The 22,509-nt window shown below is 64.4% G+C and overlaps 11 protein-coding genes across 11 annotated transcripts in view; 4 read left to right on the top strand and 7 right to left on the bottom strand.

Annotated features, from left to right (window-relative positions):
• The window catches only part of AMSG_00175 (uncharacterized protein), a gene marked incomplete at its 5' end in the record, with an annotated part of 6,368 nt that extends 2,631 nt beyond the window's left edge, over nucleotides 1–3,737 (top strand). The window contains one exon of the mRNA XM_013907583.1: nucleotides 8–3,737. Within this exon, the coding sequence (XP_013763037.1) occupies nucleotides 8–3,718 (3,711 nt within the window). The 3' untranslated portion in view covers nucleotides 3,719–3,737. The remainder of the gene's footprint in view (nucleotides 1–7) is intronic.
• Nucleotides 3,738–3,739: 2 nt separating this feature from the next.
• AMSG_00176 (uncharacterized protein) lies at nucleotides 3,740–6,136 on the bottom strand (the record flags this gene model as incomplete). Its single annotated transcript, XM_013907584.1, has 1 exon — nucleotides 3,740–6,136. One exon carries the CDS (start codon nucleotides 6,134–6,136, stop codon nucleotides 3,740–3,742), a length of 2,397 nt encoding a protein of 798 aa, XP_013763038.1.
• Nucleotides 6,137–6,468: 332 nt separating this feature from the next.
• Nucleotides 6,469–7,628, bottom strand: AMSG_00177 (uncharacterized protein; the record flags this gene model as incomplete). The annotated part of the gene is made up of 3 exons (XM_013907585.1): nucleotides 7,576–7,628; nucleotides 6,969–7,385; nucleotides 6,469–6,939 (listed from the first exon to the last, which is right to left on the bottom strand). Exons 1-3 carry the CDS (start codon nucleotides 7,603–7,605, stop codon nucleotides 6,469–6,471), a joined length of 918 nt encoding a protein of 305 aa, XP_013763039.1. The 5' UTR covers nucleotides 7,606–7,628.
• Nucleotides 7,629–7,675: 47 nt separating this feature from the next.
• Nucleotides 7,676–8,927, bottom strand: AMSG_00178 (Ras-like GTP-binding protein A). Its single transcript, XM_013907586.1, has 2 exons — nucleotides 8,796–8,927; nucleotides 7,676–8,482 (listed from the first exon to the last, which is right to left on the bottom strand). Exons 1-2 carry the CDS (start codon nucleotides 8,905–8,907, stop codon nucleotides 7,692–7,694), a joined length of 903 nt encoding a protein of 300 aa, XP_013763040.1. The 5' UTR covers nucleotides 8,908–8,927; the 3' UTR covers nucleotides 7,676–7,691.
• Nucleotides 8,928–9,636: 709 nt separating this feature from the next.
• Nucleotides 9,637–10,569, top strand: AMSG_00179 (uncharacterized protein; the record flags this gene model as incomplete). The annotated part of the gene is made up of 1 exon (XM_013907587.1): nucleotides 9,637–10,569. A coding segment is annotated over one exon (547 nt), but the record flags the coding sequence as incomplete, so codon positions are not given.
• Nucleotides 10,495–12,135, bottom strand: AMSG_00180 (amidinotransferase). The gene is made up of 2 exons (XM_013907588.1): nucleotides 11,708–12,135; nucleotides 10,495–11,645 (listed from the first exon to the last, which is right to left on the bottom strand). The coding sequence occupies exons 1-2, from the start codon at nucleotides 12,116–12,118 to the stop codon at nucleotides 10,566–10,568; spliced, it is 1,491 nt and encodes a 496-aa protein (XP_013763042.1). The 5' UTR covers nucleotides 12,119–12,135; the 3' UTR covers nucleotides 10,495–10,565.
• Nucleotides 12,136–12,338: 203 nt separating this feature from the next.
• Nucleotides 12,339–13,133, bottom strand: AMSG_00181 (uncharacterized protein; the record flags this gene model as incomplete). The annotated part of the gene is made up of 3 exons (XM_013907589.1): nucleotides 13,029–13,133; nucleotides 12,733–12,766; nucleotides 12,339–12,553 (listed from the first exon to the last, which is right to left on the bottom strand). The coding sequence occupies exons 1-3, from the start codon at nucleotides 13,095–13,097 to the stop codon at nucleotides 12,339–12,341; spliced, it is 318 nt and encodes a 105-aa protein (XP_013763043.1). The 5' UTR covers nucleotides 13,098–13,133.
• Nucleotides 13,134–13,808: 675 nt separating this feature from the next.
• Nucleotides 13,809–15,871, top strand: AMSG_00182 (sucrose transporter 3; the record flags this gene model as incomplete). Its single annotated transcript, XM_013907590.1, has 2 exons — nucleotides 13,809–13,814; nucleotides 13,877–15,871. 2 exons carry the CDS (start codon nucleotides 13,809–13,811, stop codon nucleotides 15,548–15,550), a joined length of 1,680 nt encoding a protein of 559 aa, XP_013763044.1. The 3' UTR covers nucleotides 15,551–15,871.
• AMSG_00183 (uncharacterized protein) lies at nucleotides 15,547–16,175 on the bottom strand (the record flags this gene model as incomplete). The annotated part of the gene is made up of 2 exons (XM_013907591.1): nucleotides 15,547–16,142; nucleotides 16,171–16,175. The coding sequence occupies 2 exons, from the start codon at nucleotides 16,173–16,175 to the stop codon at nucleotides 15,569–15,571; spliced, it is 579 nt and encodes a 192-aa protein (XP_013763045.1). The 3' UTR covers nucleotides 15,547–15,568.
• Nucleotides 16,176–17,154: 979 nt separating this feature from the next.
• On the top strand, nucleotides 17,155–19,229 carry AMSG_00184 (lysophosphatidic acid acyltransferase; the record flags this gene model as incomplete). Its single annotated transcript, XM_013907592.1, has 2 exons — nucleotides 17,155–17,445; nucleotides 17,663–19,229. The coding sequence occupies exons 1-2, from the start codon at nucleotides 17,189–17,191 to the stop codon at nucleotides 19,227–19,229; spliced, it is 1,824 nt and encodes a 607-aa protein (XP_013763046.1). The 5' UTR covers nucleotides 17,155–17,188.
• Nucleotides 19,230–19,295: 66 nt separating this feature from the next.
• On the bottom strand, nucleotides 19,296–21,953 carry AMSG_00185 (carnitine palmitoyltransferase II; the record flags this gene model as incomplete). Its single annotated transcript, XM_013907593.1, has 2 exons — nucleotides 19,296–19,724; nucleotides 19,920–21,953. 2 exons carry the CDS (start codon nucleotides 21,951–21,953, stop codon nucleotides 19,296–19,298), a joined length of 2,463 nt encoding a protein of 820 aa, XP_013763047.1.
• Nucleotides 21,954–22,509: the final 556 nt, after the last annotated feature.

Below are 22,509 nucleotides of genomic sequence, written 5' to 3' on the forward strand. Positions count from 1 at the left end.
GGCTGAGGCTGCTCGAATCATGGCTGCTGCTGAGGCTGCTCGAATCAAGGCCGAAGAAGAGGAGGCTGCCCGGGTGAAGGCCGAAGAGGAGGAGGCTGCCCGGGTCAAGGCCGAAGAAGAGGAGGCTGCCCGGGTGAAGGCGGAGGAAGAGGCTGCTGCTGAGGCTGCTCGAATCAAGGCCGAAGAAGAGGAGGCTGCCCGGGTCAAGGCCAAGGAAGAGGCTGCTGCTGAGGCTGCTCGAATCAAGGCCGAAGAAGAGGAGGCTGCCCGGGTGAAGGCCGAAGAAGAGGAGGCTGCCCGGGTCAAGGCCGAAGAAGAGGCTGCTGCCGAGGCTGCTCGAATCAAGGCCGAAGAAGAGGAGGCTGCCCGGGTGAAGGCCGAAGAGGAGGAGGCTGCCCGGGTGAAGGCTGAGGAAGAGGCTGCTGCTGAGGCTGCTCGAATCAAGGCTGAGGAAGAGGAGGCTGCTCGAATCAAGGCTGAGGAAGAGGCTGCTGCCGAGGCTGCTCGAATCAAGGCCGAAGAGGAGGAGGCTGCCCGGGTGAAGGCCGAAGAAGAGGAGGCTGCCCGGGTGAAGGCTGAGGAAGAGAAGGCTGCCGAGGCTGCTCGAATCAAGGCTAAGGAAGAGGAGGCTGCCCGGGTCAAGGCTGAGGAAGAGAAGGCTGCTGAGGCCTCTCAAATCCACGCTGAAGAGGACACTGCTTGGACCGAGACTAAGAGCGAGACCACTCCTCTCAGCGCTGCTGATGAAGCCGCCGAGGCCAAGCACTCCACCCAGTCCACTTCCTCGTCCCAAACTCGCGCCAACTCCTTGATTCGCTCGCGCTCCACCCGGGTCGCTTCCATCGACAACACACGCGCAGCCGCTGAGGTTGCTGTCGCCCTGGTGGCGGGTGCTCCGACCGTCCCAAGCCGCAACCGATCGACAAAGTCGTCGGCTGCAAGCGCAGGCTCACCCGACGATGCCGCACTCGCCTCTGCCGCTGCCAAGGCCCGTGCTCGGCGCGCAGCTCGCACGGAGCGCGTCAACTCTACCTGGATCTCTTTTGATGCACCGAACACTACCGCCAATCCGGCCGACGATGCTCCGCCGGCTGAGCGTAGCGGCTGGCTCCACAAAAAGGGCGCAAAGCGCTGGCGCAGAAGCTACCGCAAGCGCTGGTTCCGCCTCCAAGAGAATCGCCTGTACTACTTCCACGAGCCGTCTGATCCGGACCACATCGCCTACATCTCCCTCGGCAATGTCCTGCACTTTCAGGCGTACTCAAACGCGGAGCCAAACAAGTTCAAGGGCTGCGGCTTTCAGATCGTAACCCGCGACAGAACCTACGAGCTCATGGCTGAGAGTCCGGCCGACAAGGAAGAGTGGGTCCGCTGCCTCATCACCGCCAAAACCTACTACTACGACCTTCGCAGCCGCGTTGTTTCCGCTGTCCCAGAAGACTCGCTCCGCGCTGCGCTTGCCGATCTCGGTGACGAGTATTCGTCACACGACGATGACTGGGTCGACCTCGATGACTCAAGCTCGGGCTCGCTACCAGATGCCCAGCACTTTACCAACGGCTCCGACGACGGCGTGGCAGATGGTTCGGACGCAGACGCCGAGTCGGCCGCTGAAGCCCCGCCGCTTCCGCTCTCCGGCTACCTACTCAAGCGTGGCGAGCAAACCTCATCGGTCGCCTCTGCCCTTACCAACCGTTTTGCCCTTCGTTGGAAGAAGCGCTACTTTGCGCTCCGCAACAATCGCCTCTACTACTACAAGGACGCCGACGACGAGCAGCCGACCTCGTCTATCGGCCTGGCCGAGGTAAGCGAGTTTCGCATCTCCAAGACCACGACCTCCTCCAAGTACCGCGGCTGCGGCTTTGAGCTCGCAACTACCGCCAGAGTCTACGAACTCCTCGCCTCCTCGCCTGATGAGATGCGCATGTGGCTCGAGACCCTCGTCAAGACAAAAGCGTGGTACGCTGCCCAGCGTGAGTCTGCCGCCCCCGGCGAAGCCCCTTGGAGCGACGATGGCGAGGTGGAGAGTGGCGAGGCAGGCAGGGTCTCGTCCGACGACGACACTTCCCTCCCGCTCTCGTCTTCCGATGCCATCTCGCCATCGGTAGCTGCTGCTGCTGCTGCCGCTGCTGCGGCTGCCGCAACTGCGACTGCCGTGTCGGTGCCGGCCCGTCCTGCGCGTCGCAAGTGGGTCCTCACCCCGGAAATCTCCGCAGCCGCGGACCAGCTCGTCGCCCTCGTCCCGCCAGGCTCTGCAGAAGCCTCGGAACTGCCGCCAGTCACCCCTGACGGTGCCCACTCGACGAGCTCGTCGGCGCTTCCACTCCCACCACCGCCGCCATCGCCGCTGGAGGCTGCCGAGCTTCACCTCTGTCGCCTCCGGCGCGCTGCGACTCTGTCTGCCGCCGCCGGTCACGGCCGGCTCCGTTCCGAGCGCGGCTCTGACGTGCTTGACGACAGCTTCTGGCTCCCGATCCTGGGCGCACTCACCAGCGGCGGCCTTGACGTCTCGTCTCCCTCTTGCCTCCGCCTCATCTCGCTCATCAACGCCCAGGCAATTGCTCTGCCAGCAGACGTCGACGCAAGCCTGCCTGGCGGCTGTGACGCGAGCCACGATCCCGACACCGCTGGCGGCCGATCGGCTGCCCCGAGCGTTGCTTCGCTCGCGCTTGGCGATTTTGCGCTGAGCTGGAACGTTGACGACGAGAGCTGGAACCTGACCCCAGAGACTTGGGCTGAGCTCCCGCCCTACACCCTCTCGATTCATTCGCTCGAAACCGTGGTCGCCTCGGGCGAGTCGCAGCTTGTTGTCATTGCCCCGCAGCTCGTCGCCTTGTTTGATCCCGACCTCGCCGACTGGAGCCTTTTCTCGCTCCCGGCTTCCACCCATCTTGCACCTGGCGACGCTCTCGCTGCTGGGGTAAGCGTCGACTCGGCTCGCATCTTTGACACACTGTTCCCCTCTGAGTCGGACGCTGCTTGGCGGCGATGGCTGTCAGACGACGCGAGTGGCGAGCAGCACCCTTTGCGGGCGAGCCCACTCGAGCCCGCCACTCCGCCGCGAGTGGCTGCGCTTGCCTCCACCGGCTCACCTGCCACCGCGCCTTTTACACCCAGCTCGCCGTCAGGGCTCGAGCCCAAGGACGAACTGCTCGCCAAGGTCTCGACGGCCGTCTCGGGACTCATTGCGCACTTTGCTGACGCCGATGTCGTCGGCCAGCCCGACGCCGCGCTCGAGGCCGGCGACGATAGCATCAACCGCAAGATTGTCTCGCTGGTCCGCGGCGAGCTGTGCGCCGCGCTCGCATACGTCTTTGCGCACGAGTTCAAGTTCAAACGCAGGTTCCGCAAGTACCGGTTCTGGGACTTTATCACCGACGCGTGCTCAATAGCCTCGCTCACCCGCATGGGTTACGCCGACAACGACGCCGCGCTCGCGCTCCACGACACTGTTGCCGCGCTTGCCGGCTCGGCTCAGGGCGACAACCCGTCCATGATGTTCCGCACTCTCATTGCGCTCGGTCTTAATGCTCGTTACCTCGACATTTGGATGGCTGTCCTCGCCGCAAATGGCGCCGTCATCGCCAAGCACTACAACGCGGGCTCCGCCTTTCTCGGTGACTCGGCCTATGTCCAGCCGCTGGTGGCCGTCGTCGAACCGCTTGCCTCGCTCCCGTTTACCCTTACCGCAGACTACGAGCTGCGCCGTCGCAGATAAAATGCAGGGCACTTCTGCACCTCATCGGTACCCCGCATTGGTCGAGAGCTGGTAGTGGACGCGGGTGGAGAGGTCGTCAAGCGCAGCCTCGACCGACGACGGGCCGCCGCGGAGTGGGCCGCGCCGGTACGGCGAGCTCCGGCGCGGCGAACCGGCCAGCCCGACATCCGACGACGCGGTGATGCGCGCGCGGAGCGACTCGAGCTCGGCAACAAGCGGTGCCTGCTCTGCAAGCTCGGCCTCGGCCGAGCGGAGTCGGCCCAACAGTTGCGTCTCGCGAGTGGTGGCATCGGCAAGGTCCCGCTGCAGCGCGGTGACCTGCTGCTCCAAGTCGTCGGTCCGGATGTCTGCGGCGTCCAGCTCGGCGGCCGTTCGGTGCTCGACCTCTGTCGCCGCCGCCATCAGCTCCGACTGCTCGGCCTGCAGAGCGTCAAGTTGCTCACGGTAAGTATGCAAAACGTTGGCAGTCTCGTCTTCCTTGGCCTCGTACTCAGCATTGGCTGCCCGCGCTTCCTCAAGCTGGCCCTGCAACGACCGGACTGCAGCATCGAGCTCGTGTGTGAGCGAGACCAGCTCGACATGCTGCACCTGGGCGGCATCAGCGCGGCTGTTGGCGTCAGATTCACGCGATGCGGCCTCGCCCAGCTCCGACTTGAGGTGTTCGATCATACCAGTTGCGGAGCTCAGCTTTGAGTTGAGCGTCGAGATCTGGCCTTGGGCCTCGTATACCTGGCCTTGCATGACGCCTAAGCTGGCGGTGGCTTCATCGCGGGCCCGACGTGTCCGGCCCAGCTCAGCCTTGAGCTCGCCAATCTGCGAGGTGAGCGAAGCCACCTCGCGCTGCAGCGCATTGTTGCCCTCAGCCATCCGCGACTTGGCTGCCGCCAACTCGGATAGCTCGCTGTCCCGCTTGGCGAGCAGCTCCTGCGCAGCCCGAGACTCGTTGGACGCCGCCGCCAGCTGCGCTAGCAGTGACTCGACCTCGGCTGATCGCGCCGCCAGGTCAGACTGCAGCGCCGCGGTGTCGCGCTCGTGCTGCGCACCCCGTGCCCGCAAGTCAGCAATTTGGGTCTCTAGCCGGGCCTCGGTAGTCCGCGCGTTGCCCTTAGCCTCGTCGGCAGCTTCGCGTGCCGCCCGCAACTGGCTTCGCAACATGTCTGCCGACTGCCGCGCAGCAGACTCGCGAGAGGCGTATCCCAGCTGGGCTTCCTCCAGCGCGCGAACCCGCCCGAGAGCCTCGTCAAGCTTGTTGCGGGTGAGGCCGAGCTGCTCGCCGAGACTCACTACCCGCATGCGCTCGCCCTGCAGCTCGGCCAGTGCCTCAGCCTTTTCGGACGCCAGGCTTTGGATCTGGGCCTGAGTCTCGGAACGAGATGCCGCGTGCTCGGCGAGCACCCTGTTGAGCTCAGCCTCGAGCGACGTCAGCGCCTGCCGAGTTGCTGCACTCTCGGTCTTGGCTTCAGACTGGGCTTGGGCCGACGCTTCTTGGGCATCCTTGGCCGCTTCGGCCAGCTCGGAGTTCTTGGCCTCGAGCTCTGCAATGCGTGCCTCGGACTCGTCGAGCAGCGCCTTGGCCGTCTCGTGGGCAGCCATGGCACCGGTGACGTGCGCTGACGCTGCGGCCTCGGCCTGCCGCAGCTCGTCGACCTGTGCACACGTCTCGGAGAGTGCAGCGCGGAGTTCGGCGATCTGAGCCTGTGCTTCGTCGTGTGCAGCGCGGAGTTGCGCGATCTGCGCGTCTGCGGCGAGTGCGTCCTGATCGCGTTGTGCGGCTTCTGCACGCATCCGGCCGTGGACCTCCTGCACGATACCGATGACTCGCTCGAGCTCGGCCTCTGTCTGCGCTAGCGTGGCGCCAAGACCCTCCTTCTCGGCGGTGACCACCTGCAACTGGTCGGCGAGGGCCACCAGCTGCTGCAGCACCCGCTCGGCGTAATCCGACTTGGCCTCGAGCGCATCCTCTAGCTCGGCGATGGTCTGTTTCGCATGGGCATTGGCGGTACGTGCACGATGCTCGGTGGTTGCTACCCGCGCTTCCAGTGCCTGGGCCTGGGCTCGAGCCGCCGCCGCCGCTGCCTGTGCCGTGGCCAGCTCTTCGGTGTGCAGAGCAGCTGCGGCGCCGAGGCGAGCGGTTCGTGCGCTCTCCAAGGTCTCCGCCGGACGGCGAGTGCCGAACGCATGCAGCCGCTCCTGGGCACGAGCAGTTTCGTCGGCCAGTGCCTGCAGCTTGCCGTCCAGCCGGGTCGAGAGCAGCGCAGCCTCGGTGGTCACGCCCCAGGCCGCCGACGGGCGCGGGCTGTAGGCGCTCGGCTTTACCGCCGGCTCCAGCTGCGGCTGCGGGCCAGTGTCCAGGTCTGTTGCCCGTAGCGGCGTCGACGGACTGTCAATGTTCGACGACGCCGTGGAGAGAGTCGACATGGGTGGTGGTGAGGTGGCGTGCAGTGGCCATGGCTGCGTCGCGCAGTCTCGCAGTCCTCTGTCGGTTGGGTGGCTGGAGTCGTCGAGCGCTGTTCGGCCGGCGACGGACGGCTGGCAATTGCTCGCGATCGATGAGCGAGGGTGATGGTGGTGATAGCAAATGTGAAGACGGTGTATGCTGGAGTGGGTGCTGATGGCGAGTGGCCAACGCGTAGCGGCGGGCCGGGCTGCGAGGTTTGGGCCGGCGCGGGCCGGAAGCAGTGTTGTGATCGCAGGGGAGGGGGGGGGGGAGGAAGGGTGAGCAATCGATTCAGCCATGAGCTCCGTGCCGTTCACTTTCTGCGGTTGCGCCTGTTGCGCTTCTTGTTGTTCTTGTTGTTCTTGGAGTTCTTGGAGTTCTTGGAGTTCTTGGAGTTCTTGGAGTTCTTGTTCTTGTTGCTCTTGGGTGCAGATGATGAGGCCGAGGATTGCGCCGAAGGTTGCGGAGTAGCGGCCGTGGTGGCATTGGCAGGCACAGTGCAGGCCGATGCGGTGTTGGCAAACGCAGTCATGTCGCCTTGTGCGGACTGAAAGTCGCTGGACATCGAGTCAAGGGCTTCTGCGAGGTTCTGTGCAAGACTCAGGACGCTTGATGCGTCCTTCATGAGATCCTGCGGGCGAGCGGCATCAAAGGCGATGGGATCGTCGACAATGGCTTGCAGGGCATCGACTTCAGACATGATGCGGGCTGCAGCGTCTGCAGCGTCGGCCTGCTTGGTTGTCATGTCATCACGCATGTCTGAAAGCGCCGCAACGAGCGCGGCCTCGGTGAAAGCGCCGCAACGAGCGCGGCCTCGGTCTTGGCATCCGCGAGTTGGGAGCGGGTGGCGGAAGTGGCGGCAGCGGGGGTAGGGGTGATGGTGGAGGCGGCAGCGGGGGTAGGGGTGATGGTTGAGGCGGCAGCGGGGGCCGGGTCCGGGATGATGGTTGAGGCGGCAGCGGGGGCCGGGTCCGGGGTGATGGCGGCAGCAGCGACCGGGGCCGGGGCCGGGTCCGGGGTGATGGCGGCAGCAGCGACCGATGCCGGGGTGGAGTCCACGATCTCCAGTACATACGACAGCGATGGATCGAGACCGGCATCCACAGCACACCCAACGTCTTCCCACATCAGCTCAAACTCGGTATCCATCGGGAGGGAAAAGCGGCGGAGCACTGCTCGGGTGATGGTCTCGGGCGACGACGCCGGCGAGAAGCCGATCTTGCGTGTGGTCTGGGGGGGAGGAGGGGGAAGACAGAGAGCGCGAGAGAGATGAGTTTGAGGGGATGAAGAGGGACGGGGGGAGGAGGCGAGGAGCGCAGGAGGGAGGAGGTGGGCGAGGAGGCAAGGGGGGAGGAGAGGGACAGGCAGGCTTACCTTCCCCCCTCTCCCCCCCCCCCCCCCTCCTTCTTCAGCAACTTACCCCAGCATACGTGACATGCAGCACAATCATGGCCACTGGGCCCGAGACAAATGGTGCCTGTGACGGCACCTGCCACTACTGCAGCCTGCGCAGCTGGACGTGGGCTGGGACTGGGTTTACTTGCGGATGGAGACATAGGCCTCAAAGTGCGACTTTGCCACCTGAATGTTGATGTCCATGGCGGTGGGCGAGACTGTGGGGTCGGACATGATGACCATGATGCAGGTGTTCGAGGTGAACTTGTCGAGGAAGGCTGCAAATTTGGAGTTGCGGATCTCGATCGAGTCAAACTGCGTCATCGACTTGGAGCAGCAGAGCTTGTACGACTTGAGTGAGTTCGAGATCTTCTCGAACCGGTGCTCATCGTGGTGAGTCTTGCGGGTGGCGTGCGAGATGACCAGGAATGTCGCACGCTCAAAGAGCACCACCTCGTCGGCCTCGCACATCTCGCAGAAGTTCTCTAGGTGCGCCTCGAGGACTGAGATGTTCGGAATGAGCGAGTACACAATCGCTGACCACGCCCGGTACAGCGTCTCGTCCCAGATCGACGTCGGGTGGCAAGCGATCGAGAGGCCCTCCGAGAGCACCTGCAGCTCCTCGGACCGCTCGGCAAACACCGCGTCGCGTTGGTCGACAGGAATGAGATCCATCTTGTGCACCAGGCAGAAGACCTTGGCGTCCGGCGAGAACTCGCGAATGGCCTCCAGGCACGACGTGTATTCGGCAATGTCGTCCGACTTGGTGTCCGACTGCACATCAAACACGTAGATGAGCACCTCCACGTTCTTGAAAATGTGCTCCCGCTGCGACGTAAAGTAGTTCTCCATGAACGACGCCTGTCCTCCGCAGTCCCAAAGGTTGAGCACCAGGTTGCCCAGGAACCGGACATGCGAGTGCTCCACATCGACTGCTCCGTCGCCGCCACCACCACCGCCACCGCCACCAGCCCGTCACGTCACCACCAACCCGGTCAACACAGCTTCCTCATAAGTGCCTGCCAGCCCCCCCCCCCCCCCCCTCCTGCGCCCCCCTCACTCCCCAAACTCACTTCCATCACCTCCTCTGCTGCCCTCTTCGCCCCTCTCTCTGCCCTTGCCCATGCCCATCCCTCGCCGTCAGACCGGCAAGTCACACGTTCGATTATGGCCAACATCGCCAGACTCGGTCCCGTGTCCCTGTCCCTCCCCTCTGCCTGCTACACCAGCTCACAGGCAACGTACTGGTAGCACCAAGACGCATGGTGTCGCGGGCAATGTAGTTGGCAAAGATAATGGACCGCATGGACGTCTTTCCGGCCGACGACTTGCCCATAAGCAGCACCTTGGACTTCATCTTGGCCGAGAAGTCGAGACGAGGGTGGCGAAATGGCGTCCGGGGGGCCAGCGGCCTGCGACCAGCGGCCAGCGACCGGCGGCCAGCGGCCTGCGGTCGGTGGCGGGCCTAAACACGCGCTGTCAAACCAAACATCGTGGTGGTCCCGCAGATCAGCACAACCACCATCAAGGCCACTCCCTCCAGAGCAATAACAAAACCACCTCAACGGGTCCCCCCTCCTCATCCCCCTATATCTCCCTATCTGTTTCCGTCATCCCACCGTTCACCTTCGGACTCTCCTCCTGGTACGTCTGGCTCTGGCGAGTGTGGTTTGATGGAGTTCTCCGTGGTGACGGCTGTTGCCCACGCGGGCAGGAGGAAGTCAAAGAGAGAAGGTACAGGGGCATATTCTCTTCCCCCCTCGCTCGGCTCACGGTTTGTGTCGCGAGTGAGCATCGGCAGCGTGGGGTGCGAGTTGCTGGTGTCGTCGCACGGGCGCGAGCTGCAGTGTGTGGTGGGCGAGCTGCCTGACGAGGTGATTTCAAGCAACTCGTCGTACGTTGCAGATGTGGTGGTCGAGGTGACGCGGTTGCATGGCGGGATCGAGACTGCCACAATGGGCAACTTTACAGTGGTCAACATTTGGGCTCTCAAGGCAAGCTCGCCGAGTCCGGCGCCGAACCGCGGGTCTGCGGTCAACGATAACGTACTGCCTACGTCTGGGGCGGCATCGACGGGCGCGATTGCGATGTACATGCTTGGTGCTGCGGCGGTGTGGATGCTGATGATTGGCGTCCGGCAGCGGCGCAAGAACCTGAGCAAGTACCGGCGCGAGCCGGACAAGTGGCTCGGACTTGGGTTGGACCAGTATGTGCTGCGGAACCACATGGTGTTTGGCATTGTGGTGAGCGGAAAGGATGATGTGTTTGGGCGTGTGGCGCGGGTCATCAACCTCAGCCTCCATCTCGCGATGATGTTCCTGGTCACCGCGTGCCTGCAGATGCTCAAGCCCGAGTCGTTTGCGTCAGAATCTGAAGCTGTCTCGCTGGAGCGGCTGCTGGACATGGTGTTCATCAACGTGGTTACGCTGCTCATGTCTATTGTGCTCGGAGTGCCGATGGTGCGGTGGGCGCTGAAGCGTGGGCAGAGCGCAATTGCTGTGGCGCTCAACGCGGCGCTGGCTGCTCTTGGGGTGATTGTGGTCACGCTTCCACTGTATGTGCCCGGCTTTGAGCTCAATCTTGGAGCGCTGGGTTTGTGCTGGGCCTTGGTCTGGCAACTTCTTGGCTGCTGATGGATCCGATCAAGGTCATTGCGATGTACGTGGTCCTTGGATACCGGGCCATCGAGGTGAGGCGCGGCGGCAACGGCGGGTCGACGGCGCTGGCCGCCGTGGCGCCAGGCGCCTATGTGGCGGACAAGGCGACAAAACCGTTGCCCGGGTCTTCAGGCTCCGTATCGGGCTCGGGCTCGTCGACGGCGTCTACGAATGTCCACGGCGACGAAGAGGCCGGCACCGTTGGTGGCCCGAGTGAAGGAAGCGACGACAAGCCTGGCAAGGAGGAGTCTGGTGAGTTTAGCTGCGGATCGAGCAGCAAGGAGGAGGCGCGGCGGAAGCCGCGGCGCGGGTCAGCGCCTCGTCTGGAGGGCCGGCGGAAGAAGTAAACGAGAAGGAGCTACTTTGTGACCGGCGGTGAGTCGAGGAACCATTCGGCCATCATGCAGCGAGCAGAGCCGCCGCCGTAGCGCTCGATGGTGGGGATGGCGACCGGGACGAGTGCCGAGCAGTGAGCGCTGAGGCGGGAGAGAGTGTGGGCATCGAGGGAAGCGTGAGCGGTGGTGGAGAGGACGATGACCGAGCCGGTAGCAGTGGCGAGGTGGAGGATGTTGCCGGCAAAGTGCTCCATCTGAGCGTGTGAGATGGGGATGATTTCCTTGCCTGACTCGGCGAGCGAGACACAGACGGCGCGGAGATGTGCAGGGTCCGGAATGGCGTCAAGACAGATGACGGCAAATGAGGCACCGACGGACATGAGGACGTTGGTGTGGTAGATGGGGGCGTTGTTTGCGGCGTCGCGGGCGTCAAAGGCAACAACCGAGTCGTAACCGTTTGCAGAGGCCCAGATGTTGAGCGTGTCTGGATGGGTCCGCGACGAGGTGCAGGCGTAGACGATGCGGTTTGCGCGGTCGAGGACCATGGAGCCTGTGCCCTCGAGGACGGTGTCGGCGGCGTCCAGCTGGGGACGGAGGTCGAGGATGCGGGCTGAGGGCGGGAAGAAGTCCATGCGAACTTCTTTGCGGCGATGGGCCGACTCCATGGGGTAGATGACGACCTGCGGGGCGTCATCGTCGGCGAGCGGGGCGTGGGTGGAGAACCAGTTGTTGGGAAAGACGGCGTCCGGGGTGTGCGGCTCGGGCGAGTCGGCCACAACATGGACAGTGACACCCGCGGCGACGAGGGCGGCAACCATGGCGTCAAACTCGGCCTTGGCGTCTGCGGCGACGGCGGCGACGGCGGTGTCGTCGAGGCCGTCCATGGAGGCCTGGAAGACGTTTGAGGCGGCGGTCTCTGGGTTTGCAGCAAAAGCGGCCGGGCGGACCATGGTGACTGTGGAGGCGAGGGCGGCGGGGGAGGACGTGCTCTCAAAGAGCTCCGGGTTGACGAGCGGGACGAGGGCGAGCTTGAGGGCGTGCTCGTAGTAGGCGGTGCGATCGATGAGGCCGTGGGTAAGCAGGCCGACGGCGCCATCGGATTGCTTCGAGTCGTAGCGGCCAAAGCGATGTCATCTGCGGTACCGAGCTCGATGCCTGCGCGAACAAGATTGGCGACGGTGTGCGGAAGTTGGAACGAGGCGGTGCGGGCCTCGCCGGAGCGGCGCGGGGCGGCGGCGGTGGCGTCCCACTCGACGACGACCATCCACGCATAGCACTCCATGAGCTCGCCGGTGGTGGCAATGCCACCCTCGAGGCCGACACCGTAGAGCACGGCATCATCTGCGCCTCCAGGAAGGTCGTGAGCAGCGGCGGCGGCAGCAGCAGCAGCGATGGCACGGTTGCGGGCGCCGGTCAGGGTAGTTTCGTCGTCGAGCGGCTGGTCGGGCACGCCCGAGGGGACGGGAAAGGCGGCGACGGTGGGCGATGCTGCGGGAAAGGAGGCGGCAAAGGCAGCAGAGACTGCAGCTACCTTGACTGGGTTTCCCGAGCCGACTGCGACGAGGGTGGGCGGCATAGTGCGTGTGGGGAGTGGGGTGGGGGGTTGGGGGGGGGAGAGGGGAGTTGGGTGTGGCGTGGTGATGCGTCACAGCGTGCGGCAAGAGACGGGCAGAGGGCACAAGATGGGGATGACGACATGTGATGGGGCTGTGTGTGTGTGTGTGCTGCTGCGTGTGCGTATGTGTGCGAGGGGGGTTGCTCCTGGGCGCGTTCAATGAGGCACACCACGTAGGGGCTTAGTCGAAGAGGCCAAAGCCCATGTCCGACTCCGAGTCCGACTCCTCCGGGGCAGCCTCCGGGGCAGCCTCGGCAGCGGCCGGGGCGTCACCAGCGGCGGCAGCCGGGGCGGCGGTGGGGGAGGCCGAGGCGAGGCCGGCAATGAGCTCACCGACGTTGAGCGAGGCAACGTGCTTGGCGAACAGGTTCGGCCAGAACGGCTGGACGGCGACACCTGCAGTAGCAACAACAAAGATACGGGGAAGGAGGCCAGAGTGCGTGAGTGGGTATGCGATACAGAGCGAGGGAGGGGAGGGAACGTGCGGCATGGAGGGGGGTATGTAAGGAGGGGGGGGGGGAGGGGGGGGAGGGGAGGGGGGGGTTTGTCAGACAAAGATGCGGGAAAATACGTACCAGCGGCGTCGAGGACGGACTGGATGTTGTCACCCTGTGAACGAGAAGAGAGAGAGGGGAGGCAGGAGGGTATGTGATGAGATGGTGAGTAGTAGGTTAGTATGTCTGTGAGCGTGTGTGTGGGTGACTGTGGGTGGTTGTGGAACAGGATGGAAGTGTCTGTGGACAATCATACAAATGTCATCCCCAGAGCAGACGGAGGAGTGCAAGGACGGGATGGAGAGGGGGATGGGGATGGAGGGGAGGGAGAGGAGAAGAAAGAATAGAGGTGGTCGTGAGAGGGACAGAAGGCGTACGGTGATCTCCATGCCGGAGTCGTGGAGGATGAGGGTAGCGTAGGTGCAGGCGAGCTCGTTGTTGGACATTCTGATTAACTATTTAAGCGCAAGGCAGTCAGGTCAGTTGCTCTGCCGCCTTTCCACGACCGACGGCTGTCGTGCCGAGGTGACTGGCCGACAGCTTGCCACCACGAAACGAATCAAGTCGCTCATTCGAATGAGTGGCAAGTGAGGGGGTCTGGCGAGGGGTCTGAGGAGGGGAAGGGCGGGGGGGGGGGGGGGGGGGGGGAAGGTATCGGCTAGCTACTTTATGGGCCTAGGAAGGGACATAGGTAAGGATCATACTTGGGAGCATGATTATGGGACTGGGCGTGCTGATGAGCGTACAGATGGGCTTGCCATGGATGGCACAGGCTGGGATGGTGCTGGAACTGTCATCTGGCTGTTCGACTTTCTCCTTCCTCCAACTGGGATCTGGAGCAGACGCTGAGCTCGCTCGAGACCCATATGCGGTCACTAGCGGCAGCATCCGAGGCTGCGGCGGCTTCTGGTGCAGCTAAGTTGTCTGTGTAGTGGGTCCTGGCTCTTATCAGTAAACGAGTGCCGGCTCATTGGCGTGCTGCCTTGCCTGCCTTGCTGCCGTTCCGGCCGCCAACGGCGTTGGCGAACACCGCACTCTGCGCGACGGAGCCGAACGGAGCCGAACGGAGCCGAACGGAGCGGAACGGAGCAGCGGTGGAAGAGCGGCGACCTACCCTAAAGGGATGGAGGGAGAGAGCAGCAGACATAGAGAGGCAGATGTCGGTGTGGACGGGAGTGGAGAGAGCCATGACAGTGTCGGCAGGCGCTGGGAGCGTGGCGTAGAGGCGACAGGCGAGGCGCGGCTGGCCGGGTGGCGGGTGGCGTGCGTGGCGGCGGCGCTGTGTGGGGCGCAGGTCTGCTGGTCGATCCAGATCGGCATCTCGACCAAGACCTTTCTGGAGCTGGGCATGCCTGCTTCGCTGGTGTCTGCAGCATGGCTGGCCGGCCCGTTGTCCGGTACCGTTGTCCAGCCGATTGTGGGTGTGCTGTCGGACAGGTGCACGGCGAGGCTCGGCCGCCGCCGGCCGTTCATGCTCGCTGCTCTCGGTGTCACCCTCTTTGCCATGGCGCTGTTTGCGGCGGCGGCCCCGCTTGGCGCGGCGTTGGCTGGCGAGCCGATCCACGCGTGCGCGGTCGAGTTCATCCCACAAATCAACGGATCGAGTACCGAGGGCACTCGCCCTGTGAGCAGCCGGTGCCCGATGGCGCTCTCGCTTGCGGTGACTGGCTTTTGGTTGCAGGATTTTGCGGTCAACGCGTTCCAGGGCCCGACACGAACACTGATGACCGATCTCATTCCGCCGTCACAGCAAGCGACGGCCAACGCGTGGTTCGGATTCATGGCCGGCCTCGGTAACGCGCTCGGCGCTGCGCTGGCGGCGGCAGACATTGTGGCGATCTTTCCTTTCTTCGGCAACAACCTTCGCGCCCTCTACGCAGTAGCCGGCGCGTTGGTCTTTTGCTGCGTCATCCTTGCGTCGGCGACTGCTCATGAGGTTCCGCTCACACTTGCGATGCGCGAGCGCGACAAGCTAAGACGGCGCGCACGGCGCGGAGTACCGAGCCGGGTAGGTGCGGGCGTGCTTGATCCCGCGGACGACGTGGCGGCCGTGGTGCAGCCTGAACGCGGCTTCTCGCTCCGGACGCGAATGGCCGAGGCGTGGCGGGCTTGGCAAGGCGCCAGCGCGCCACTCCGGCACGCTTTCTACGTCCAGTGCTTCACCTGGATCGCCTGGTTCACCACCTTTATCTACGCCACGTCGTGGATGGGCGAGCGGGTGTTTGGTGGCTCACCGTCGGCACCTGAAGGCAGCGCGGGACGGGAGCGGTATGATGAGGGAGTGCGGCGTGGCAACCTTGCACTGGCGCTGCAGGCGATCTTTGCACTGGCGGCCACGACGCCGACACCGTACACGGCTGCGTTCCTGCCGTGGCTCATGGCTGCGACGTCAACCAAGGCGGTGTACATTTCGTCGCAGGCAGTCATGGCGGTGTGCCTGTTTGGCACGCTGGGCGTGACCGTGGCAGCCGACGCGGTCGGCGCCACGGCGGCGGTGCAGGCAGGCGGCATGGCGTGCCTCATCCTACTCGGCTGGTGCTGGGCGGTGACCATGACGATTCCTTGGGCGATTGCCGGCTCTGTCATCGACGCCATGCCAGACAAAGGGCTGCTGATGGCGATCATGAACGTGTCACAGGCTGCGCCCGAGATGGTGGCCGCGCTCGTCGGCTTTGTTATTCTCTCACTCCCACACGGGCTCAACCCATGGGGCTCGGCAATGGTGATGGCAGCAGGCGGAGTGTCTGCGGTGGCGTCGATCGGGGTCATTGTCGGGCTTGGCGTCGGCGACGATGTTGTAGTCGACGACGTCACCGCAGTGGCTGTGGCTGGGCGAGGCGACGACGAGCACGCTGAAAGCGCGAGGTCGGCGTCGGCGCCGCTGCTAGGGGGCGGGTAGAGCCGAGCTGGGTTTAAGCTACCGCTCGACCGGCGACTGGATGGAGGCGTCGGCGCCGACCGAGGCAAAGTGCGAGTAGTGGGCGTACTCGGAATCGGTGCGGACGCGCTTGTAGGTCGGTTGAATGGCGTCACCTTTGGAAGCGAGCAGCGAGCCGTAGACGGCGGTGTACGAGGCAAACTGCGGCGAGTCGCCAGGCGCCGCCGTGGCGCGCCGAGTGTAGGCAATTATCAAGCCACACATGAGCAAGACAACAAGAGGGATGACAATGGCCGCCACCAGGCCGTCGTTGTGGTCGTCGTAAATCGGCGCCGGGACCAGTGTACAGCACTGGCTCGATGCGATAAGACTGTAGCCCGCCTTGCAGGCGACACACGGCTGCGATGCATTGCACGCGGCACACGGACTGTCGCTGTCAAGCACGCACCGGCAGGTCCGTACCAGATCGCCGCCTGTCACCGCCAGCTCGAGCGGTGGCGGCTCGTTGGAGCAGTGCTCCTTCCCGGCGTCATCGACAAAGAACCAGCAACACCCGCCCACTCCTGCCGCACACGCCTCGGCGCCAGCCGCCCCACATCCGCCATCAGGACAGCTACACTGAGCTGTCACCCATCACGTACACCATCCCCTCTCCCTTCCTCCGTCAGTCCTCTCCCCATCGTCGCCGCTCCAATCGTCGTCCGGTCTTAGTCGTGCACGTACTCTGCGGCCCGCACGCCAGGCTGTCTCCGGTCACCGGGGGCAGACACAGGGCGAGGCCGAGTACCAATGCCAGTGCGAGAGCCAGGCACCTCTGCATGGCGGTGGCGTCCGTGGTTGGTGAGGGGGGGGGGTGGCAGTGGGTGGCAGTGGGTAGCTGTGGGTGGCTTGGAGACGAGCGACAAGTGTGTGGCAAGGCGCCGCCTGTTCGCCAGGTGATGGAGGTAGACAGTGCGGGGCAGATCCGCTCCAGCTCTGAGGCAGGTCGGACTGGGACCATGGACTCGTCTGTGGTTTAGTGATCAAGTGCGATGGTGATATCAAGTGCGATGGTGTAGATGTGCTGCTGCACTGCTATTGCTGTCGATGGAGATCTTGATGAGTGTAATACCGTCGCGGCGTTGTGGCGGGTTTGGGCACATGATGAGGAGGTGAAGATGCGGGTTCAGGATCCGGGGTCGAGGATCAAGGGGGGAGTCCGGGCTCAAACAGCTCATGTCGGATTGGATCAGAGGTAGGGAGGGGATGTATACTGTACTGTCGATGGGATGGAGTGAGTGTGTTCACAAGTGGAGGGACCAGATCATGCTGGAGTTGATCACCAAAATGATGTCGTCCGTGCCTCAGAGGGCCACATGGCCATGCTGAGCAAGCGCAAACCAGAGTGACTACCGTTGGACGATGAACAGGCATCCTACCCACGATAATGCACACCACCCCGTCACCTGAGTTAACTCTGCCATCGGTTGCGATTTAGTCCCAGTGGAGGTGTCTCGGGTGTGACCTCAGCACCGTGTCCCGGTGTCGGCAGCAGGCGACAGAAATGGGCGAATGTGGTAGAGGGGGGGGAAGCCGAGGACCGAGGGGGGGGGGGGGGGGGGGGGGGGGGGCACCCGTACACGACACTCTCTCTTGTGACGTGGGTCGGGTCACCCACCCATGGCCGAATCACCGTATCCTGTCCCACAGCATACGCTCCAGCAACCGCTGCTACCACCGGCGCATGGGTCTGGTCTCCCCCCTGCAGGGGCATCGGCACCGCCACCAGCTGCTGCCGGTGGTTCCCTCGGCGACTTTGCCATTCCCATCTCGCCTTCGTCGGAGAACCTGCTGGACCTGCTGGAGCGGGCGTCGGCCATGGCACAGATGACCGCTGCACCTGAGGAGTCAGAGCCCATGTGGTCGTTCTCGCATTCGTACGTGAGAAGGGGAGACACGGTGAGGAGCGGAGGGAGAGGGAGGGAAGGGGGAGGGGGGCGGGGGGGGGAGGGGGGGAAGGTGTGGTGTCGACGTGGCCGCCGAGTGAGTGGATAGTGACCGACTCTTGGGTGGGCGATGCGGTGGTATGGTGGGCGATACGGCGGGATAGTGGGGACTGATAGTGGTGGGATGTGCACTGCGTGGGGAAAACAGGGCCGGAGACTCGGATCAGGTCCAGCAGCGGTTCGAGAAGCAGTTCCTCTCCGAGTTTGCCTCACAGTACTCGGAGGACTGCTCGCACTACGAGCTCACGGATCCGCTGCCGTTTGTCAAGCACGGGATGCAGAATCTGCTGCAGGATGAGTTTACGCTTTGCTTTGACTCGGATCGGGCGCGGCCGTGGAACTGGAACGTCTACCTGTTTCCGATGTGGCTGCTCGGGCTGGTGGCGCGTTACCTCATTCTGTTCCCGCTCCGACTGCTTGGTGTGGTGCTGGGCTTTATGGTCTTCCTCACGCTCTTTACCGTGGCAACATGCCTGCCGACGGCGTCGATGCGCGCAGCCGGGCAGCGTCAGGCTATTCGCTGGCTCTCGTTTGTGTTTATGATGTCGTGGTCGGGAGTGATCATGTTCCACGGCTCGCGGCCGGCGCGGCGGGCGAACCAGATCTTTGTGGCGAACCACACGTCTGTCATTGACGTGGCGGTCCTGATGCAAGACGCGTACCTATACGCGCTTGTGGGGCAGGCACACACCGGGGTCCTTGGCCTCTTGCAGAACTACGTGCTCGGCTGCCTCGGGTGCATCTGGTTCGAGCGTTCGCAGGCAAAGGACCGGGCGGCGGTGGCGGCCACCATTTCCGAGTACATCCGCGACCCGACGGGCAACCCGCTGCTGCTGTTTCCGGAGGGCGTGTGCGTGAACAACAAGTTTGTGTGCATGTTCAAGAAGGGTGTGTTCTCGATGGAGGGCGTGGAGATCTGCCCAATTGCAGTGCGGTACAACAAGGCGCTGTCGGACCCGTTCTGGAACTCGCGGGCCGAGTCGTTTGTTTGGCACCTGCTGCGGCTGATGACGTCGTGGGCGGTGGTGGCGAACGTGACGTACCTGCCGCCGGTCCGGCGCAAGGCCAACGAGACGGCGGTCCAGTTCGCCAACTCGGTCAAGTCGTCGATTGCGCGTGCGGCCGGGCTCAAGGACACGCCATGGGACGGGTTCCTCAAGTACGTGTCGCCGTCGCCGCGGTTTGCCGAGCACCAGCGGCAGATCTACACCCGCTCGCTCCTGCTCCGCTTCCGGATCTCGCACGTCAAGCGGGCTGCGTCTGTGGCTAGGATGGCGTCGGGCGAGTCCTCGCCGGGATCGGGCCGGCTCCCCTCGCCGGACCCGGCTCTCGGTGCGGCGCCCATCTTCCTTGGCTACCAGCGAGTGCCGTCGCCGACGCGGTCGCCCGGCCCGCCGCAGCGCCGGCGGGTTGGCTCGGAGCCGGATCCGCTCTCGTTCTCGCTCTCGGACGTCTCGGACTTTTCCGACGATGACAACAGCATGATGACGTCGGGGCACAGCATGGCGGTGTACGCCACGCCCGAGCTCGAGCCCCGGTACCTCGATCTTGCCTCGCAGTCGGCCTCTGCTGCGCCACTGCCTGTCGTGGCCATCTCGTCCGAGCTCGCCCACCGCAAGACGAATGTCTCGCCGCCTCGCAAGTCGGCTTCAGGCAAGTCACAGCCGGACAAGCCGCAAGCAAGTGTGTCTGGTCCTGAGCTGGGGCCAACGTAAAATCAACTTACTCTGGAAGAGTAGCGCGTTTAGGTGAGGGAGGATCGGCGGCGTGGCGGCCACCATCTACAGCGATGCAAGGCCGTCGAGCTCGCCCGAGTGAATGAGCGAGGTCCTCTCCGGGTGTGGCGAGTCTTCAGCAGGATGGGAGGCCTGTGCGTCTGCGTCGGATTGGACACGAGTCATGATGTCCGAGTGCAGCTTGCGGAGGTTCTGGCGGGCAACGACGAGGTGGTCTTCCTTGGCGCCGACGACCCACTCGGTCTTTCCACAACGGAGGCGGAGAAAGAGCAGCTCATCGTCCGGCTCGATGTCGCGGACCATGTTGCGAGCCAGATGCGAGAGGTCGTTCATGGCCTTGGCCACGGCGTTGGCTGCCCCTGCCGACGGCAGGCCCGAGGCATGCAACGGGAAGCCGTGCTCGTTGACGACCACCACCGCGTCCACCGACGCGTACCCCTCCTCCAGCCTCTGTAGCGGCGCCTCCACCTCGGCCTGCATACAAAAGTTGTATGGGTAAGTGTGGTTTGGGGGGGGGGGGGGAGGGGAGGGGGGAGAGGTGGTGAGCGGTGGTGAGTGGTGGCGGCATTGGTGGCTGTGGTGGTGGTGGTGCCAGGCAGGGTGGCGGGTGGCGGGCAGTGGAGCGGGAAGCAGCGGCTAGAGCATTCACTGGGAAGGGGAGCTGAGCACGTCCTTGATGTCGTTGAGGGCAGATTCGACGGCGGCGCAGAACGCGGCGGTGTCCTGGCCAAAGGTGGTGACGGAAAAGTGGGCGGCGTCGGGGGTGATGCCGTAGCCGACGCCAAAGCACTCGGGCGAGACCGGGCCAAAGCCGCCCTTGTCCAGGGCGGGCGAGGCGGGGAGGGTCGAGGTGGAGACGACGATGGTCGCGAAGCGCTGGTAGACGTCGTCGGCGAAGAGAGGGGTGTCGATACCGGCGGCTTCAGCCATGCGGCGGAGGACAAAGAGGTGGCGATCGATGCCCTTGCCGGTCTGGGCGTCGCGGGCCAGCGCAGAGTGCTTGGCGACTGCGGCGCGGAAGGCGGCCTCCTTGTCGGCCTTGGTCGCCGCGGGGTCGTCAAAGGTGGCACACATGGCATCCGACTCGATGGACGCCGACCGAATGGTCTCGGTCCGGCCCTCCTTAAAGTACGCCATGGCGGCGGCCTCGTACGTCGAGCCGGACTTGCCGTGCATGCGGTAGTACGCGAGCTGGAGAGCCATCTGCAGCGTCGAGTCCGGCGAGAGCTTGTGGCTCTTGATGGCGGTCGAGCCAAGTGCAGGCACGACAGCAGCCGAGTAGTCGAGGCTCTTGATGACGTCGGAGGCGGCAGTGGCGGCCGAGTCGATGGCAGCGGCCAGCTCGGGCGCCGAGGTGTCGAACACGAGCTCGGTGATGCTGGCGGTGTCAGCGGCCGGGCGCGGCTCGCTGGCAAGCGAGTCAGCATAGATCTCGTTGCAGAACCGGAGAACCGCGAGACCGTCGCCCCAGGTATGCTCAAAGTTGATGGCGGCGTTGGCGGCGGCGTCGACAATGAGAGTGAACGACTTGTCGAACCAGCGGTTCGTGCCGTCGCCGTGCAGGAAGCTCTTGAGCTGGGCAAACGGGTCAGTGGCCGGTGAGGCCTTGAGCTCGGCGACAGCGTCGTGCATGGAGAGTCCAGTCGCGTCCATGTGCTCGTTGATGATCTCAAACGGGTCACGCGGCGCCGTGTGCTCGAGGGTGACGTTGAAGAGGGCTGCATCGATGGTGGCAAGCGCAGCGGCGTTGCCCGGCGCGGCGTTTGCCAGCAGCTCTCGGGTCGTTGCCCACTCGTCACGGTCGACGGAAGTGCAGACGCCGACCGGTGCAGAGCCGGGCGGCGTGCGGTCGGTGGCGAGAACAGTGCGGATGCTTGCCACCACGTCTTCAAACGGGAGTACGTCGCCGGCGTCGTCCATGATGTCAATCGCGAAGAACCGGTGACCCCACTGGACAGACACGTGCTTGGGCTCCGGCGCACCAGGCTTGAGCGCGCAGACAAGCTCGTCTTTGTCCTTGCGCGGCAGGCGGGTCGTTCCAAACAGGTGTGCGTACTGCGACATGTCGAGCGGGACGAGGCCGCCGCCGAGGGCGAGCTTGGACGCGATGCTGCGCGGCGCAAGGGCGAGCAGTGTCTCGTACACCGGAGTCTTGCCAATCGCCGCCAACGCCTTCATCCACCATGCCGAGCCGAGCGAAGAGAGCGGGAAGACGTCTGGCTTGAGGTGGCCGTCGCGGAGGGTGCGGTAGAAGCGCCCAGCCGAGACCATCAGCGACGCCGCGCGCTCTGCTTGATCCAGGCCGCGGGTATCGGGCTTGAGCGTCAGCTGCGGGTTCATGTGAATCATGAGTCCGGCGCGCGACTCGAGGTACATGTCGAGCCAGTGATCGGCAATGTACGAGCCGTACACGCCCTCGCGCGAGGCCAACAGCTCGGCCTGTAGCTTTGGCCCGGGCCCGGCGCGGAAAGCCTCGACAGCAGCCCGGGTGGCTTTGAGCTCAGCCGGCGACGCCAGCGGAGTCACCGCCTCCAGATACTTGTCCAAGGTAGCATCCAGCTCCGGGATGGGGATCTCCGGCAGTGAGTCCTGGAACTTGTACGTGGGGATGCGGGTCTTGTGGAGGTAGCCGTCCGAGGTCAGCCTCCGCGCGGCGGTGGCCAGTGTGACCGAGAGCGTGGGCGTGGGAATGAGTCTGAGCATGACTCTTGGGTGTGTGGTTGTGGGAGGTGGAAGGTGAAAGGGTGTGTGTGTGTGTGTGTAGAGAGAGAGTGTGTGTGTGTAGAGAGAGAGAGTGTGTGTGAGTGGTGGTGGTGGTGGTGGTGGTGGTGGTGGTGGTGGTGGTGGAGGTCGTGGGGGGGGGCGCGGCTCGGCAGGCGGGCGGGCGGGCCGACTTGTAGGGGGCGATGGCAGGGATTGGGGCGGTGGAAGGGATGGGAGGCGATGGGAGGACGGTTTACTTGTGCCGATAGCAGGAAAGAGGGTGAGGAATAGTCATGACAATTGGCGACAATTCGTTATGCTCTGGCGACAGTGGCCTCGTGCCTCGGCGACAGAGCCGAGGAGCATCACCGGATGCGGGCGTGTTCAGCTGGGCGATGGAGTAAGGGGAGAAGGGGGAGGCTAGCCGCAAGTCACCGCTGACGGCCACCGCCGTGAAGCGGATCGCGGCCGACGAGGCTAAAGCGGTCGGAGAGGACGACTGTGTGGTCCGGAGCGACGACGTAGTGTGTGGCCGGAATCCAGCCCTCGTCGCCGA

This window comes from Thecamonas trahens, assembly GCF_000142905.1.
Source record: "Thecamonas trahens ATCC 50062 unplaced genomic scaffold supercont1.1, whole genome shotgun sequence".
In the NCBI taxonomy this organism is placed as follows: Eukaryota; order Apusomonadida; family Apusomonadidae; genus Thecamonas; species Thecamonas trahens.

Coding starts and splice junctions, on each gene's coding strand:
- AMSG_00178 (XM_013907586.1), bottom strand. CDS start 8,907: ATGAAGTCCAAGGTGCTGCTTATGGGCAAGTCGTCGGCCGGAAAGACG. Junction 8,483..8,795: donor CATGCGTCTTGGTGCTACCA/GTACGTTGCCTG, acceptor GCGACGGAGCAG/TCGATGTGGAGCACTCGCAT.
- AMSG_00180 (XM_013907588.1), bottom strand. CDS start 12,118: ATGCCGCCCACCCTCGTCGCAGTCGGCTCGGGAAACCCAGTCAAGGTA. Junction 11,646..11,707: donor CGCACACCGTCGCCAATCTT/GTTCGCGCAGGC, acceptor TACGACTCGAAG/CAATCCGATGGCGCCGTCGG.